The sequence below is a fragment of the Micromesistius poutassou genome (genome assembly GCF_964030765.1).
Source record: "Micromesistius poutassou genome assembly, chromosome: 2".
In the NCBI taxonomy this organism is placed as follows: Eukaryota; Metazoa; Chordata; class Actinopteri; order Gadiformes; family Gadidae; genus Micromesistius; species Micromesistius poutassou.
The window spans coordinates 16,152,830-16,171,221 of NC_140272.1; the positions used below are offsets into that span (position 1 = coordinate 16,152,830).

General features: G+C 45.0%; 1 protein-coding gene and 1 pseudogene across 2 annotated transcripts in view; one reads left to right on the forward strand and one right to left on the reverse strand.

The window, feature by feature from the left end:
- The first annotated feature begins 3,455 nt into the window (after window positions 1-3,455).
- Window positions 3,456-4,358, forward strand: LOC311338786 (leucine-rich repeat-containing protein 3 pseudogene; annotated as a pseudogene). The gene has a single exon. The product of its transcript is annotated as a leucine-rich repeat-containing protein 3 pseudogene (transcript).
- Window positions 4,359-6,835: 2,477 nt separating this feature from the next.
- col2a1b (collagen, type II, alpha 1b) overlaps window positions 6,836-18,392 on the reverse strand; it is a 38,951-nt gene continuing 27,394 nt past the window's right edge. Inside the window, exons 35-51 of the mRNA XM_084463658.1 lie at window positions 17,863-17,916; window positions 16,383-16,490; window positions 16,001-16,054; window positions 15,831-15,884; window positions 15,529-15,690; window positions 14,301-14,408; window positions 13,743-13,850; window positions 13,150-13,203; window positions 12,610-12,717; window positions 12,195-12,248; window positions 11,744-11,851; window positions 11,546-11,599; window positions 11,231-11,338; window positions 10,576-10,864; window positions 9,931-10,118; window positions 9,188-9,430; window positions 6,836-8,510 (exon numbers count right to left, since the gene is read on the reverse strand). Of these exons, the coding sequence (XP_084319784.1) occupies window positions 8,364-8,510; window positions 9,188-9,430; window positions 9,931-10,118; window positions 10,576-10,864; window positions 11,231-11,338; window positions 11,546-11,599; window positions 11,744-11,851; window positions 12,195-12,248; window positions 12,610-12,717; window positions 13,150-13,203; window positions 13,743-13,850; window positions 14,301-14,408; window positions 15,529-15,690; window positions 15,831-15,884; window positions 16,001-16,054; window positions 16,383-16,490; window positions 17,863-17,916 (2,001 nt within the window). The 3' untranslated portion in view covers window positions 6,836-8,363. The remainder of the gene's footprint in view (window positions 8,511-9,187; window positions 9,431-9,930; window positions 10,119-10,575; window positions 10,865-11,230; window positions 11,339-11,545; window positions 11,600-11,743; window positions 11,852-12,194; window positions 12,249-12,609; window positions 12,718-13,149; window positions 13,204-13,742; window positions 13,851-14,300; window positions 14,409-15,528; window positions 15,691-15,830; window positions 15,885-16,000; window positions 16,055-16,382; window positions 16,491-17,862; window positions 17,917-18,392) is intronic.

Genomic DNA, 18,392 nt, shown 5'->3' on the forward strand with positions numbered 1-18,392 from the left:
TGGAATAAAATGGCTTCCGAGCATTGCATTCGAACACCTGCCCCGAGTCTGACCTGTTGTTAGTGGATTCAGCCCCCAGGGTATTATCGCCTTCACTGCACATTCACACTCTCTTCTCTGTCTCTGTCTCTGTCTCTCTCTCTCTCTCTCTCTCTCTCTCTCTCTAGTTAAGTCTCTTTCTTTCTCTTTCTCACTGTTTGACTCTGATACTGTCTCTCTCTCACTGTCTTTATTTTTTTCTCTGTCACTCTCTGGATCATCTTTATTGACGTTCATATACACTGACACTCTCAGTTTTCCCACTCCACATCTTGTGAGGAAAAAGGTTTCTGCCCGGGCCTGTCAAATCATCATCTTCTTCTGCTAGATTCTTTCCCCCCCATGTTTGCTAAGATGTAGCCTGGTGTCCACTCCAGAAGCCTCTGGAGGACATGGTTGCTCTGCAACCAGCTGTCATTTAGGTGGGTGTTTCCTGATGGAGTGGGCTCCCTATTACTGTCCCGTTTCCATGCAGTGACTCAGGCAACTGCTCTGAGGTAATTGTTCAAATTGTTGCTGTCATGAATTTGTTTGAATAGTTTATTTCTTGTTTGCGTAAACGAGAGAGAGGCCATCACCACTTGTTGCAAATGATTTAATTAATATTGATGTTATTTTTTGTCGATCTCACTCTGGTTTTGTCTCGTTTCAGTGGGCAGATACAGTATGTACACAATACATGTAATTGTGTGCTTTATACACAATGAGCTGTATGGTTGCCTTCCCGATTGTTCTATATGGATCTACTAGAACTACTAGAGAAAAATGTGAAAGTATATATATATATATATATATAAAAGGTTTGTCAAAAGTATGAAACGCCAGGTTGTATTTGGTTCCTAGTCGGTAATGTGGATGGCAGCAGGAACATTGACGGAGGAGAGATAATGTGGGTCATCGTGCTGACAATCAGACCTGTCCCAAGCTCTCCAGGTCTAGACAGATGAGCACATATAAATACGAAATACGGCTGCAGGAGCAGGCAGGTAGAGGAAGGAAGCACATGTCCTCAGGGTGTCTCTGTCACTCTCTGGATCATCTTTATTGACGTTCATATACACTGACACTCTTGTGTTCTCGCGGGCGTGCGTGTGCATTTACTATGTTTTTTGTTTGTTTTTTAATTGAAAAACGTTATATTAACCAAAGTGTTATTACATTAGTTGGAAACGAGGTTCAATAAAACAGCTTATACTGGAAAATGTCTTACGGCAATACTTTCTTTCCATTGTAAATTTAAAGTTGTGCGTGTGCAGGCTGACATGAGGAGGAAGGGAGAGCGCGAGGTGAGGCTAGGGAGAAAGACGAGAGCGCGAGGTGAGAGGGAGGAAGAGAGAGAGGGAGGGGATTGAGAGACGTCTCCTTCTAGGCTGTTGGCAAGTGTCTTGCTGGGCTTGACTAAAGGACGACACGACTCTTGGTCTGTAACGTATCAACATTAAAACAGACACCGTAACCGAGGGTCTATTCTTTCAAATAAGCGTATTTAGCTCGGTTCAATCTCGGACTAACACCGACCCGGAGGAGAGTGAGACGGTCTAATTGGTCGTCACTGGATGTCAACTTGAGGACAACGGGCGTTTGCAGGTAATTGATTATAAACACTACACCCTTATGTATAAGTTTCACCTTAACGTGTTATTTATCGTGTATATGTAACCGCTATAATAACTTTATAAAAGAAAGAATGAACGTTGCATTTATCTCGTCGTTCAAAGTTTCCTCGCCGTGTTCATTACAGTCAATGCGCACTGGTTGTGTTTTTCCTCACGGGTGAATTGTGAATATGTTCGTGAATAAGTGTAAAGAGCGCGAACACCGTCATTTGTATGCAAAAATGTGTAGCTTTAAAATTACTTTGGATGGTAGTTGTTGAATGGAAAACAAAATTCAAAATCGTAAATTCATCGTGTACGACATTTAAATGCAGTTTCCGTGAGTTGGTCCTTCCTCCCTTCGGAGATGTGGACCATCTGTCCTGCACTTTACTCATGGTCTTTAGGATGTACACTCGTGAGTTTGTGACCATTAATTAAACATCTTAAGTAATGCATGAATTCATAATACGTATAGGCCTAACTCAATGTAGTTAGGCAAAAAAGGGAAACGTGAATTACAATATGAATGTCAGAAGGAATTTGGAGTTGGTCGATGTTTATCTCATATGGTGATGATTGGCAGGCAGTGGAGTGAAATAATATAACGATCAACAGAATGTAGGTCATGCTGTGGTCGGACATTGAGCTTTCAGTAAGCCATGAGTGATATGAGATAGAAACAGCAGCAGCATTATATTGATATTTGACAACTTGATATATACAGATTAGCAAAAAATACAATTTCTGATCTTTGTATACAATTTGAGCTCTGTCATTAGTGATTCGATGTAGCCTAAATATTTAGCAGGTCAGTCTGTAGGCTATTTGAAAACTACAACCCAGTGAAATGACGGGCCTACATTTCCTCTAAATGGGAAAAACGATGACCATGAACATTAAAAAATGTAAGGAAGACTAAATGGCTGTGATAATAAACCCTAATGCAATTCTTGCTAACTGGATGAACCTTTGCTAAGAGTTGCTTATCAATGCTTTACTCCAATCGTGGATACCAAAGAGGCTCAACACAAGTGCCATATATTATATATTGACACAGAAGGAGACAGGCAATATGAATGTTCGTGTCTGTAATAGTGTTTCAAGCACCAATTTGGCTATCGATCCAACATCCCTCACATATATCCCCTCCCATAAATCATTCAACTATGGGGAGCAGTGGCTGCTCCCATTCCGTCATCGAGCGATGATTAAGAATGGCCATGTCTGACAAAAAAATTATGTATTTCTATTTTACGTAAAGATTATGATGACAAAATCATTTATACTAGTATGAAATATATAAAAAAGGTTCAGTATTGATTGTGCGTCAGTCAATTGTGGCTTGTGTTCTTCTACCATTAAACAGTGATTAAGAGCTCTTAAAAAATATATATATATTTTCCTTTTCACATTTCAATTGACTAATTGTGCTATGTAATAATCTGTTATGCAAATGAGTCTGAACATTGCACTGACTATCCCACTACCTCAAAAATATGTATTTTATTCAGACACGTGTGAATCACACAAACTCAATCTCAATCATCCTTCATTCAGATTTAGTTCAGTGTGAGCCCTTATGTTATGCCAGTGAGAAAAAGTCGGAGCATTACTCTGAGTGTGTGTGTGTGATAGAGAGAGACAAAATTTCTCCTCGTTACCTCTCCTGACTACACTTTCCCTCTTTGACAGGCTCAGCACGCACACACAGACGTGCACGTGTCTGTGTGTAGGTGTGTGTGTGTGTGACTGCGAGTGACAGCGTTGTGAGTGTGTGTGATCAGACCCTGGTCCTCGGCAGGGTGCTATGGTGAGGCGATGCCGACGTGCTGGAGCGAGGAGAGATGTGACGGCGCCGGTAGGTCGCGTCAGACCGCTGTCCATCGTAGCCCAGCGTCTCCGTCTCCAGCCTCCGCCTGGCTGCTGTGCTCCTTCCTCCTGTCCTCCATGGCCTGGCGCCCTCTCATTGCCGAAGACCCGTGCCCAGAGAAGTGCCGCTGTGACTGGGACACGGCCACGGTGTGGTGCTCCGACGCGGGACTCGCCGAGGTCCCGTCCGGCCTACCCCCGGAGACCGTGGCCCTGCACCTGGAGAACAACTACATCCGGCTGGTGCCCGAGGCCGCCTTCGCGGAGATGCCCCTCCTGCGGGACCTCTACCTGTCGCACAACCGCATGGAGACGCTGGCGTCGGGGGCCCTGCGCCACCTGGGGCCCGAGCTGCGGCTGCTGGACCTGTCCCACAACCAGCTGAGGCGCGCCAGCCGGCAGGACTTTGGGGCCACACGCGCCAAGACGCGCCTCTTCCACAACCCGTGGCACTGCGACTGCGCCCTGCAGGAGCTGGTTGAGGCACTCAACCTGGAGCCCGAGACGGTCAACGGCATCGTGTGCGAGACCTCGGTGCGCGGCGGTGGGGGGGTGGGGGAGGGGAGCCGGTGGGAGGAGCCACCGGGGGCGCAGCAGCAAGGGGAGCACGCGGGCCAGCCACTGGTCAAGCTGCTGGACGCCGGGGTGAACTTCTGCAGCATGCAGCGAAAGACCACCGACGTGGCCATGCTGGTCACCATGTTCGTGTGGTTCTTCATGGTGATCGTGTACGTGGTGTACTACGTGAGGCAGAACCAGGCCGAGTCCCGACGGCACCTGGAGTACCTGAAGAGTCTGCCCAGCCCGCGGAAGGTGCCCACAGAGACGGACACGCTGAGCACCGGGTTCTAGTCCCAACCTGGTGGCGTGGAGGAGGTTGGAACGATAGGGATTGATCCAAGGATTTTGAGTGATGCTTAAAACCAGAGTGACCAAAGTCACAAAGTCACCTGTGACTGAGTCACCTCTCCTATTTGGCTGGAACCAGTCCAGTGACTTGTGAGGAAGGACATGAATTTGCCCTTTTGACCCCACAGGGGTTTTCTTTGTTGTAAAGAAAATTGCTAGTGGGCTGTGGTTTTAAATTACTTTTACTATTTACTTCTATTACTATTAATAATTTCTTAATTACCCAGTGAAATACCGACTCCCTTTTCACATGAGAATTGGAGCGATTGTAGCAAACAGCCTTTCAGCAGCTACGTGATCGATTCCTCCCTTTTTCCTTTTGGTCCGTTCCTTTCTTCTCAGCATTCGACTTGTCCTTTAATCTCCCGGTGTTGAGCCATCCTACGTCCTCTGTTCTGGCTCACTGACTGCCAACAAGCACCTTTACAAGAGAATGAAATGGACCGGAAGTGCCTCACACACAGACACACACACAGGGAGACAGGACGCTGATTTGGAAGTGTTCACGGGAAGGTAAATGGGATGGGCTGGGGGGGGGGGGGGGGGGGGGTGGCCAGTTGGTAGCAGCAAGATTAATTGAAACAGCAGCATGCATTTTTGTTTGGGCCAAGAAATTAAAATTAGGATTTTCTTTAATTACGACAACTTTTAAGAACATTGACCTGCAGTAAGCTGAAGGTTTTACCTCGTTAAATTCACTGATTCTTTTTTGCTGCGTGTGAATGTGAATATATTTGACTTTTTACCTCATTAATTATTTGCTTATCTTTTTGTTTTGTCATGCTAGTCATGTATTTTCAAATGAGCTTAATGTAACCTTTGGAAAGCCACTCAGGATTTTGAATTATGTTCAGACAAAGCTGTAGCCAATCAGCTGTTATTGTTTTGAAGGAGAATCTGCCAGCTTGCCATTCTTATGGCTTTATTCAAATTAAGACAACATTTAGAAATGGTTCAATTATTGCCATCTTTGGAAGCAATATTAACAAGGTTGAGTGTCTATGTTAATGAATCCCCTAAGTACAGTTATTGCAGATCTTCACTGAGTGGAGCTACAAATTGCTCTTTTTTTTGTTTTGTTGACACATTTTTCCCCAACCCTTATTCTGTTTGTCGTGAGTTATGACCAATGAATGATATTCTCTCATAAACATAACAACTCAATCTTAGTTGCTATTACAGATTATATATATATTATTATTTTTGAATTGCACTTACATGCATAACAAACCTACATTTCTGGTTTAATTAAAAATGTGTAAATTGCATAATATCAATACTATAGTATCTATTTCATACTCTCCGGCACTGACAAATCTTTTGATGGCCTTTGGCATTCCTATGTTAATACAAATGTCTCAAAGTGTGTGTTGCAGGACGGTGATCACTTGCATGTTTCGTCAGGTCTCTCTATCAGGTGAACTAATAGTTGTGTACAGTTACACCCTTTACAACATGTTAGCAAATGTAGCAGAGCAACTCTATTCCATTGTCCTATGTGGTGAATTGGATTGGTACAAGTCTGCCTTCGAAAGACTTTCATTCATGGGATCATAGTTTATGTATACAATGTTCCTGTCCTATATGTGCTGTTTTTTTGCGTTTAAGTAAAGACAGCAAGTTGCTGGGTTGTGGAAGTTGGTATTGTTGTTTAGGGGAAGATTTACTATGAATTAGAACTAATAAGTAGACAAAACAATATTATTGTCATGGTAAATGGTTAACTGCAGTCCAGGGTGTAAAACAGAGCTGTGTCACTGGTGATGGATGTCACACAACTTACAATGGATAGATGAGAGTAGGTCAAGGAGCTAGGGGTATTTTATTGTTTTGTTGTTCAAAATAAAGAATAAAGTTCACATCCAATTGCTTTGGAAAACAATTTCACACTAAATAATAAATTAATTGGAAAAACAATAACAGCGAAAGCCATGAAACTATTCAACACAGGACCTGCTTTAGTCCATTGTGATGCTTTCTTCTTCTTTTTTTCTTTTGCTTAGCTGACATTAAAAAAATAAATATGTACGATGAAATAAAGTTTGAAGCAGTATGTGGATCATAGTCTTCAGTCCGGCTGTGTTTTTTACTCTGCACAGTAGCTCACTCCAATATGAACAGAAAGAAAACACAAATGCATCAAGTATAAGATATACCTAAGTCCTGCTTCGACTTCCATCCCCACCATCTTTGGACTCAATCAAAGTGCTCTGGCTGCTTGAATGCCCTGAGCCATCTCTCCTCTCCCTGAAAAAGTGCAGCCCGGCCAACCCAGAGAGGCCCTTAATGGAGGAAGCATGCAGCCTAAGTGCAGCTTTATGTTTAACCTCCTGTAAAAAGCCAGACCAAATCGTTCCCTTTAAAATTGAAAAATGCAGTGATAGCAAAGAAAGGTCACTTCAGTCCGTCACTTGTTTTTGTCTTTTATTTCCAATTTACATTAATCAAAACGTAACAAAAACAATGTCATGATCACCATCATCATCATCATAATAATGCTATTATTATTAATAATAATACTATTATTAATAATAAGAATATACACAACCTCACACAAATGCACCCTGTGCCCTGGCCAATAGGGTGCTCCCTTCTCTTTGGGGAAGCACTGGATTGTGTTACAATGAGCGACTGGGTTTCATCCAGGTGCCTCTCACTGTGATTGTGTGCCAAGGCCGAGGAAGGTTCCTGTGTGAGGTGACCGCTAGGGACTGATGGGAGGAAGTGGATGGGGTCGAAGGTCATGGTAGAGGGGCTCTTGCAATCAGGCTGTTACACAACACGGGTCCCATTGAAATTTGGGTAAAATAAGCCAAATTCCTTTCTTTTTTCTTTTTGCTCTTGGTGTGAGGTAGCTTTAAAATACAAAAAAATATTACAAATATAGGAAATAAACAAATCTAATTTAAGGAAGGAATCATTTCCGAATTGGTCGTCTCTTTGTTTTTAGGATTTTAGGACAGCAACATTTATCAAACTGAAATATAAAATCCCGGTATAAAATGTACTTTCTTTCTATATATGTGTATACATGTATGTACATATGTATGCATGTGTATACACACATACAACATTCATGTAACTACATATCAGCATCTGGTTGTTAAAAAATACAGACTGTTTTAAAACAATAGCACCATTGACTTTATTATAATACACAATCACCTTCTGATACACACTGGTGGCAGAAATAAAAACACCTGCATTTAATAAACATTGCCAGATTCTTTTGGTTTTTCGAAAAAGAAGATATGTAAGTTTTAGTGGATATGCTGAAGGAGAGAGAGGGAGAGAGAGAGAGAAAGATGGGGTTTAGGATGAAGAGATTAGGAAATAGGACAGCAGCAGGGAATATAGGGGCCTTCTTTTTTTTTTTACATGAAGCTGTGAGTACGTTTGTTTGTTTTTTCCCATCTTTTTTGTATTTTTCTTTTTGATTTGGTGGCATGCTCAGTCCTAACACACCTGGGACCCGGACTTAAACAATAAATAAATAGCACCAACAATCACCTTTCTGTTTCTCTCTCTCTAGTTCCCTGGCATGTTCCCTCGTTCTCCTTGGTATTCCTCCTTCTAGGCGGTGGGGAATTGGGTGGGGCGGGGTGGGGGGGGGTTACTGATCACCCAGGGTAGGTGGGAGGGGTGGGGGGGTGGGGAGTCCCCTGGATGTCCATAAGAGTTGATTAGACTGGAGGCAATGTTGGATGAATCACAGATGTCGTTTGCCGGGTGCCATTCAGTGCAGGTATCCTATGGAGTACGACTGGAAAAAGCACTTTTTTTTACTTAGAAAAAAAAAAGTCCAGTTTAAAAATAAAATAAAACGAGGGTCTTGATCTTTCTCGTTCCTCTCTTCCTCCTCCTCGCTTCGAAGCGTGTTCTTCTCATTTTTTTGTTTTTTTTCTCCAATTTCCGCTACTCCGTTCATCTTTGGATCTCTCATGCTTTTTACAAGAAGCAGACCGCTCCCACATCCACGCCAAACTCCTGATCTGCTCCACCGATATCCATGGGAGCAATGTCCACCAGGGGCAGGCGGGAGGTCTTCTGCGATCTGTACTCGATCACAGTCTTGCCCCACTGTCCTGTGTGTTTCTGTAAGGAGAGGGACATAAGGAGAGGGTGCCCATGTGAGTACACAGTGAAGTAGAGCCTCTTTCATAGTTGACGAAGCCCCGGCGTGAAGACGCTGCAGCAGACCCAGAGCAGGTCCCTGAAGGTCATCTGCATCGTTGGCGATTTAGTGTGTTTAAAATGATTGCACTAAGTATTCAGCTAAAGGTTAAAGTATGAATAACTTTCCTACTATGTGCCAGTCAAAAGAATTGGAAAGGGAGACGAGGGGCTGGCTCAACTACCAAAACACAGCAAGAATCTGCCTGTAACTGCAACTCAAACTCTAAGCCATCTTGCGCTACGGTTCTACCGATGTGGGGTAAAGCAGTACGAAAGGGCCGATCCCCATTAATTTCCAAACCAGACTGCTGACACAAGCTGCCTCTGCCAACAACGGGAAGGACTTCAAGGTCATACGTCAGAATGGGTCTGTTTGATTGAACCAATCGATCAGCAATCAATTTAGCCCTCTCTTTAAACAGTCGAGAGAAAAGGTGATTGACAACAGTCAATACAGTGTCAATATCTACTGTATTGTTCATCATGTACTTGTGTATTCCGAAAACCCTGCCTTTGGTTTCCACAAGACGTTTTCCAAGACGTGAGTGTGCGAGCGTGTGCGTGTGCGTGTGTCTGAGTAGCCCCTCCGTCCTCACCGTGCATCCGTCCTCCATGACGCTGTAGGTGAAGCGGCTGTTGCCCTCGGCTCTGATCTCCACGTCGTTGGAGCCCTGCAGCAGCACCGCCTTCTTCAGGTTGCCCGTGGCGGCGTCCAGGTAGGCCACGCTGTTCCTGCAGTGGTAGGTGAGGTTCTGGGACGCCTCGGTGGACAGCAGCCGCAGGAAGGTCATCTGGATGGCGGCTGTGTTGGGCGCCAGGCTGTCGTCGCCGTAGCTGAACTGCACGTGGCGGGCGAAGGCGGGGAGTCGTTGATGTGGTGATGGGGGTGAAGGTGGGGGTGGAGGAGACAAGTGTGAAGAAATGTGTGAAAAGAGGTTTGAATTTGACAGCATTTTTCTGACGCTTTTTCCCCTCAGCTGACATGGATGATTTTTAGGAATGACTTTAGGAAGGAAGTGGAAGTGTATTTGGATGATGATCAGTGGACCGCTATAATTCTGCACCTGGGGACCAGCTGGAAGTGTCAATGTCTTGCTCAAAGGCAAGTGGTAATCCGACATCGTAACTCTGTTAGTCTTAGGCAATCAAGAGCTTTAACCGTCACAACAGGTTTAAGACGGCGGTAGTTGTTTTCGTCCTCCTATCCCCTCCAGCACTTACAGAAACACCCCCCAACAATCACACATCCCAGCAACACTCACACCCTATACACACTAACTGTATGTGTTTTGTGTCGCTCTGCCTAGCATGGAGGTCTGGGCATCACAGTGTCACTCACGTGGAATCCTCCGTTCATGGTCTCTCCGAACCAGACGTGCTTGCGGTCCTTGCTCTTGTTGGACCACCAGTTCTTGCGGGGGATGCTGGCGGGCTTGGGGTGGACACAGGACTCGCCCGTCTCCATGTTGCAGAACACCTTGATGGCGTCGATGGTGCAGCCCTGGTTGGGGTCGATCCAGTACTCTCCTGCACAAAGAACGGATGATTTGTTTACTTACTTTGCTATACTTGTTTTTATCCCACACAGGAATTGTGGTAAAGGGTTAGAAAAAAAAAGAAATACAAACAATAAAACAATTAAGCAACTACAAATATATACGAAAATGTGTCCGTATACACAATAAGAGCAATAATGAAAGGTGCGAAAAATAAATGAAAACATCATAGACAGAGACTGTCACAACACAATAGTGTTTACACGCAACGATGGACACAGCTAGAACACTCTTAAACTACTCAACGCATGTGTGCATATAGTACAGTATAGTAGTATATATCATCTTTCATGCGGAACGCAAACTGCTAAATGACAAACACGCGACATGTGATTATCCGTGGCACATCCGCGGCCTTCCAAATCCCTTTCGTGTCACCGCATTCCTCGTAACCCCCCGCTGTGCGCCGCTTCAGTGGAGCCACTCACCGCTCTTCCAGTCGGGGTGGCACAGCTTGAGGTCCCTGCAGGTGCGGGCCGGGTTCTTCTTGGAGCCCTCGGGGCTGCGGATGTTCTCGATCTGGTTGTTGAGGGACTTGAGCGTGGCGTCCACCTCGGCGTCGTGCTGACGCAGGTTGCCGGCCGCCTGGTCGGCCCTCATGTACCTCATGGGGTCGTGGGACTTCTCCGTCTGGGACAGGCCCGCGAAGGCGGACATGTCGATGCCAGGGCCGGGCGGGCCGGGGGGACCCGGGGGTCCGGCGTTTCCGGGGGGTCCCTAAGGTGAGAGAGAGAGCGGTTAAAGGTTAAAGCGCGTTCATTCACAGGTCACAGGTCATTCAAAGGAAGCTGAGGGATATATTGTTCATAGCTGTGGTTCTTGTTGTTTTTATTATTGTTTACTACTCTACGTGTCAAGCTTAAGTAGTGGGCTTTATGTACGACACGCAATGTTTCTTTATCGCGTACGTTTGCTCAATACATGAATACATTGGTTCACTGTGTGTTAACATCCATGGTCCAAGGATGCATCATCTTCAAAACGGAGGCACCCGAAGCACAGATTTAACACACGTCCTGGTTTCTGTTGAACCTGTTCTAGATATCAATGAGACAAAAGGGTTGCGGTTCAGAGGACACTCACAGATGGACCAGACTCTCCAGAGCGACCGCGGGGTCCCGGGGGTCCGATGGGTCCGGGCATACCGTTAGAACCGTCCTTTCCAGCAGGGCCCACAGGTCCGGGGGGTCCCTACGGGAAGAGCGACACAAAACAAGGAGGATCTTCATACCATCCTCTGACAAACCACTGACAAACAACGTCCTAAACAACTCTGAGCAGAGCAACATCTAGACAACATCACTCTTTCAATTCATTATAATATAATATTTTCGCTATTATCACTCCAGTGATTATCACTATTCGCGCTGATTCGTGTTGATTGGAGACGTTACTCACTCTGGCTCCGGAGGGTCCGGCTGGTCCGGTAGCTCCCTGGTCTCCGGCTTGACCCTGGGGGGGACAAGATGAGGATGGCGGTGATGCTGATGCAGATGTTGATGATGATATGAGGATATCATTCATATTTGTCCAGTGTCTACATTAATGCCAGAAGTGTACGGCTGATCATAGAAAGGATGATGGTTTGGGACTTACCGGAGGTCCGGGCAGACCCTGAAGACCGGTGAATCCTCTGTGTCCCTTCTGTCCCCTCTCACCAGACTCTCCTGCCTCTCCCTTGTCTCCACGGGGGCCTTGGGGTCCCTAGGAACACACACATCAGGACCTGGTCAGTGTACACCCAATACCCCGACATGGATAAAAAATACATAGTATGTTGTCTGTGTCTTACTTACTACTCAGTTTGCTAACGCAAACTATAACCCACAAGGATGTGTCTGGTGCACCAGTTGTTGGTACCGTTGTTCTGGCTGTGCATGCAAGGTAACTGACACGGCTTTAACAGTGCTTGTGTGCACGTGTTTGTGTGTGTGTGTGTGTGTGTCTGTGTCCGTATGTGAGTGTGTGTGTGTGTGTGTTCATGTGTGTGTGTGTTTGTGTGTGTGTGTGTGTGTGTGTGTGTGTGTGTGTGTGTGTGTATACTCACAGCCATTCCTCTGGCTCCAGCAGGTCCGGCAGGGCCAGAAGGTCCTTGTGCTCCCTGTGGAGATGTGAGGAAGAGGAGATGGTGAAACCAGCAGGAAACATTTCATCATCCTTGATAATTCCTATTATTCTACTATCACATTGACGAATAAAGTCACTATTAATACATTGTCCCTATTTTTTTATACAGTGGAAAAAAAATCTATATGATCATCTCCATAGTCCGATTTCATGCACTGGGCGTGACTGTTGGCGTCACTTCACTATAAAAGCTGCTGTCTGCTGTCCTTACGATGGAGAATTCAGTGTACATTTTATGTCCTCCAATGGACAGTAGATTTGTGTATACAAGCGAGTGTATACAACTCCATGCATTGGATGGATGAGGTGTGGGCTGAGCTCCTCCAGGTACTCACAGACTCTCCTCGGTCTCCCTGCTTCCCGGTGGGGCCCACTGGACCGGATGCTCCGGTGGAGCCCGGGGCTCCTGGGGCGCCCACGGGACCTGTGTTGCCACGGTCACCCTACAGATCACAACACAGTGGTAGAGTCAGGTGTGGAGAACAAGGTGCAGGTATGACAACAACGCTGGTGTGTCCAACTCTAATTTAATTTCCACAGCAGTTTGATCAAATGTTGGGTGATACCTAATGTTGCTTGAAAGAACAACATTCAATAACTCTAATGTAAGATAAATGAGGCCCTGCTCACAACAGAGTAAAATACAGAAGTTAACTCTTTGTTTTATGGGGGCCTTTAAAAACCACTAGCATCCTAATTTCGGGACAAAATGCCCCCTGAGCTCCTGTTCATTTCTGACCCTGGTGGCCACCACAGGATTACAAATCAATGAGTAATGACTGCTGTAGTTACTAACTGATGACTCACTTCAATTTAATGATAACCATGCAGGATCATGAATAGATTATATAGACACATGAAGGTGAGGCGTTCACCTTGATTCCAGGAGATCCGTCTCTACCAGGGGGTCCATCAGATCCAGGGTTGCCCTATGGGATAGCAGAACAATATTCAGAGCGTTTATGGTTTCAGTACTGGCTTAGGACGAGAAAGCGTTGTTTTATATCCGATTGACTGATAGAACTGATAGAACATAGTTTAACTAGAAATCTATTTCAGTGTGTACACTGAAACAATGAAGGCAAAGTACTACAACAGTAATGTACTAGATCTGGAAAACAATTTCTGAAAGCTGAAATATTGTATTCTTTTTCAGGGTACACACTTAAAATTATTATTTCTGAGATAATGATGATTGGTTATTTTTGCGTATGATTTTAATTTGGATTCACTGCTGGTTCATTATTTCAATATCACTGCAGATTAAATACTTTGCCTTACAAAAGCCTGGAAAATGATGTGTGCCCATCCATTAATTATCATCCTTGACAGGAAAATCCATGCGGAACTCGGCCCATCATTCCTTCACATTGCCCCACTTTTAGCAATTCATGAAGCGCTGAACTGCAAATCAAACGTGATGCCAGTGTCTAGACGGCCGGTCGGAATTTGGTCTTCACTGTCTCACCTCTCTGCCGGGCTCTCCAGCAGGTCCTGTGAGTCCGGGGGGTCCTACAGGTCCAGGGGGTCCACGGTCTCCACTGCCACCAGGAGCTCCTTGTTTACCAGGCTCACCCTGGAGAGAGAGGGGAGCCACAAGGTGGGGTTAGGGACTCAGACCGGTGAGAGAGGGGGGTCATGAGGTGGGGTTTGTGAATCAGACCAGGTTTAAATTGAACCAAACTGAGTGGAATCATACAAATCACAATAACATAAACACAACACTTTCCTTAAAAACATTATTATTTACCTACACACCTTTGTTTGGTTACGACTGAATAGTTAGATTAAGGTGATATTCCAGAGTGTGGTATTTACATTTTAATCAGAGTATGCAAATTATTCAATATGGAAGTTGTCAAAGAATTCTCTGATGTTCGTATCGAGGGAATGGCTGTCAAAATTACATTTGAATCTTCCACTCTGATGGTTGTCACTAGATTGTCACGACCTGACGGGGTACTGCTGTGAATTAGTCTTTTCGTTGGGATAAGTATGAGGACGTTTTAGGGGGGGTACCACTCACAGATGGTCCTGGCAGACCGGGGAAACCTCTCTCTCCGCGCTGTCCAGGCAGACCCACGATACCACGTGTCCCGGCCAGACCCTGGGGCCCTGGGGGGCCGTCGGGGCCCTGCGAGAGGAAGAGAGGAGCGATACAAATAAGAGAAAAGGAGGAGAACACAAAAGACAAGGGTTAAAAGGATGTTGATGAAGTAGACCCAGGTTGGAGATAATGCATTCTATTATTCCCATTCATTGTTTATTCCCATGGTGATGGTGTGTACACTACTCTAGCAGGCGGGTGTCAATATCCACTCACTGACCACTGATCCTAAGAACACTGCCTGTCTGTGACGTACAACCATTGGGTTGCATTGTAAGTGTCACTTCAAAGGGCTCCTCTGGACATTGGCCCTGCGCTGATGCCCTGATTTTACAGTCTTTTTCCCCATCTGTCCGCAGTGGGAAAGAATTACATCCTCGTCCCTTTCCTGTCCTCTGTTTTCTCAGCTGTGTAATGTAATGGCGGCTGGCGAGTGCAGGCAGGTTTCTTTTAAGAGCATCCCCCCCCCCCCCCCCCCCCCCCCTCACGGTCTCCTTTTTTCCCAATCTCCTTCATCAGGCTGTCTGTCAACTCCTGCTGCTGCTGCCCAGGCTTCCCCCTCCCCCCGCCAGCCCTGTCTCTATGTCCGCCATTATGGGGCATGATGGGATACTGACAGCTCTGCGTATGAGCAGGGAGATCGTGGACAAAATAAATAAAGGTATGTGGCTGTCGCGGGCTAATGGAAGTGCCTCTTTGGGCTGACAGAGCAACAGGAACAGCTGGTTGTGAGAAGGGAAAGTAAACACATCAGTTTCCTTTGTGGATAATGGGGAACAGGGGTACATCTTCATGGGATTTGAAGGGTGTGAAATAGAAGTGTAGTTGTGGGTGGATATGTGTGTTTGTGTCTCCGGATTTTGTTAATATTGTGTGTGGGTACTTTCTGGGTGAATGTTTGTGTTACCCTCTGTAGAACTGAACATTCTTATGATTTTGTTGTGCCTTTACGGACAAAACATTTAAGACAGACTGTAATGTTGTTTAAAAGGGAGAGAGGGAATGACAACGAAGCATAGGACCGCAGGTTGGAATCGAACCTGCGGTTGTCACAAGGCACGTCGCCTACATGGTGAGAGCCCCAGCAGCTCGAGGAGACACGATGATGACGGACGACACGTGAAACATACGAGGGACGGGTGCTTACATTAGGACCATCCTCGCCAGGGTCTCCCTTCTCTCCAGAGGTACCAGCGGGTCCGCGGAGCCCGGCGTCGCCCTGACGACCAGGGGGCCCACCGTCTCCCCTCACGCCCTTGGGTCCGTCTTTACCAGGAGGGCCAGCGGGTCCGGAGCCTCCAGGGTTACCCTGAAGAGAGAACGCATGATGAGGGTGAGCTCCGGTGAGTACAAGGGGTCGGCTCCATTATCGCGAGCTATCGGAAAAAGGCATCATCTTGCGCCATGGCAACAGACTTTAATGTGTTGTTGTAGCATGAATTCACTTACATTAGGACCAGGGGGTCCGACTCTGCCGGCAGCACCAGGGAAACCAGTGGCACCCTGTCAGAAGGAGAAAGGGTGTTAATCAAGAATATGGGCTAAGGCATACATACCATATCTTAAATGTCTTTTCTGATGACTTAATAACGTCTGCTCCACGGGGGTTTGACACTTACAGGAGGTCCCTGAGCGCCGCGAGCACCCTTAGGTCCAGAAACACCAGTAGGACCCTGAAATAGAAACACAATGCAATGTCAAATACACACAAGCAAAAAGCAAAACATTTTGGTGTCTGACTCTAGTACTAGTAGTGACATGTTGACGTCTGACTCTAGTCCTGGTAGTGACATGTTGGTGTCTGACTCTAGTCCTAGTAGTGACATGTTGGTGTCTGACTCTAGTACTAGTAGTGACATGTTGGCATCTGACTCTAGTACTAGTAGTGACATGTTGGCGTCTGCCTGCTTCAGTACTAGTGGTGACATGTTGGCATCTGACTCTAGTACTAGTAATGACATGTTGGCGTCTGTCTGCTTCAGTACTAGTGGTGAGACCCACCGCAGGTCCGGGGGCTCCAGAGGGCCCCTGAGGTCCGGGGGCCCCAGCATCACCCTTCTGTCCGCCTTCTCCCTGATCTCCCTTCAGTCCGGGCTGGCCATCTGTACCCTGAGGGAGCAAAGAGTTATGTCCATCAAATATGGCAGCAACACAGTCAACAAACAAGTTTTGAGAAAAAAATGATAGTGAAGAACAACAAAAAGGTTCAGTCTTTACTTTCTAATTTTGGCTTTTAACATGTGTCATTGTTCACAGCAGTTGAGTAAGCCTATAAGCAAGTGTTTGTCTCTTTATCATTGTGATTGCTAATGCCTGATTAGAATAAATAATTGTCAAAATCAAAGGGAAACTCTTGTTGTGAATATAAGATAAGACAATAATCTGATAATAATCTACTTTTGTGACATGTTCACGACATTTAGCTAAGTCTAACTCAAAGCTGAGCAAGGTAATTGGAAAACTTCAAACGTTTCTCATTCTGGCATGTATTCAATACAATCATAAACTTTGAAATTGAAAAACAAACAAATAACAAAAAATCCAATGATGCAGAGTCCCAGATTCAAAAAAACAGGATAAAATAATATTTTCATTAACATCCATAGTGGAGGATGTGTCTAATCAAAAACATTTATTTGATGTCGTCCTTCGCTCCTTGTCAGGCGCATAATGGATGACACTAAGGGACATGAAACAAATACCAAGACTGAACGCTAATGCTGCTCTCCCGAGGAGCTTGGGGTAAACAGATTTGGGAAATGAGATCTTTAAAAGGAAAATCTTTAAAAGGAAAGCACAACACAAGGAATGACTCACTGAAGCCCATGCCAGGTGTAAAGTAATGTTCTTACTGGAGCCCTATCTCAACACTGACAGCCCGATAAAGTGGAAGCAAAAGATAAACAAACAAAAGTTTGAGATCTATTGTATAATTTATTTATTCTCTAATGTCTAAAAGAATGAATAGCACAGCTTATGTTTCTATATGCTAATCCATAATGACTGGAGGGTGTTCCATGACGTTATATATTGACACCAACCAGTTTGTTGCCTTCCTCTGTGTCTATTTTAGTTTAAACTTGTTTCAGGGTTTCCTCATCCAGCAGATGGGCACGGAACATTTCTCTCATCCTTCATGTTGGATCAAAGCTGATCCACATCAATGCTAGATTTGAGGTTTAGGGATATTAATAAAACAATAGACATAAGCCAATTAGTATTGTCCTAGTTATTCTATATTAACCCTAAACTGTAGAGCAATCACTCATATCTCTTTGCTAGATATTTTTGTGTGGTTGTGTGAACATTATGGAGCAAGAGGGGGATGATCAATGATAACTACATGAGCTTCTGCATACATAGGGAATCTAACCCAGAACTTTGGGTCCGGAATTCAAACATCATATTTGTATATATATATATATATATATTTCCATGTAAGGTTTGGTTGGTTGTGGTTTTATGGTAGTAAGATACTTACAGGAGGTCCAGCGAATCCAGCAGGTCCAGGAGGGCCAGTCTCACCTCTGTCGCCCTGAGAACAAGAGGACAACAGGACATGAATAAGGAGGCATCCTCAGTAGCACTACACAGTATAAGTCCCATCATTCTCACAGAAAGGGACAAAGTACAAAGTATTTATTGTAAAAAGACGTTTTCGCCTGATTCGCCAAATCACTTATCTCAACATTGATGTTGAGATTTAGAATCTGTTGAAATATGTGATTTCTCTATCACGTATCTCAACAGATTCTAAATCACGGATCTCAACTTATTCTAAATGACGCTTCTCAACTGATTCTAAATCATGTATCTCAACTTATTCTAAATGACGCATCTCAACTGATTCTAAATCACGTATCTCAACTGATTCTAAATCACGTATCTCAACTGATTCTAAATCACGTATCTCAACTGATTCTAAATCACACATCTCAATTGTTTCTTAATCACGCAGCTCAACATCAATGGCATCGATTGTGTGGATTCGTCCTTTAGAATCAGGCCAAA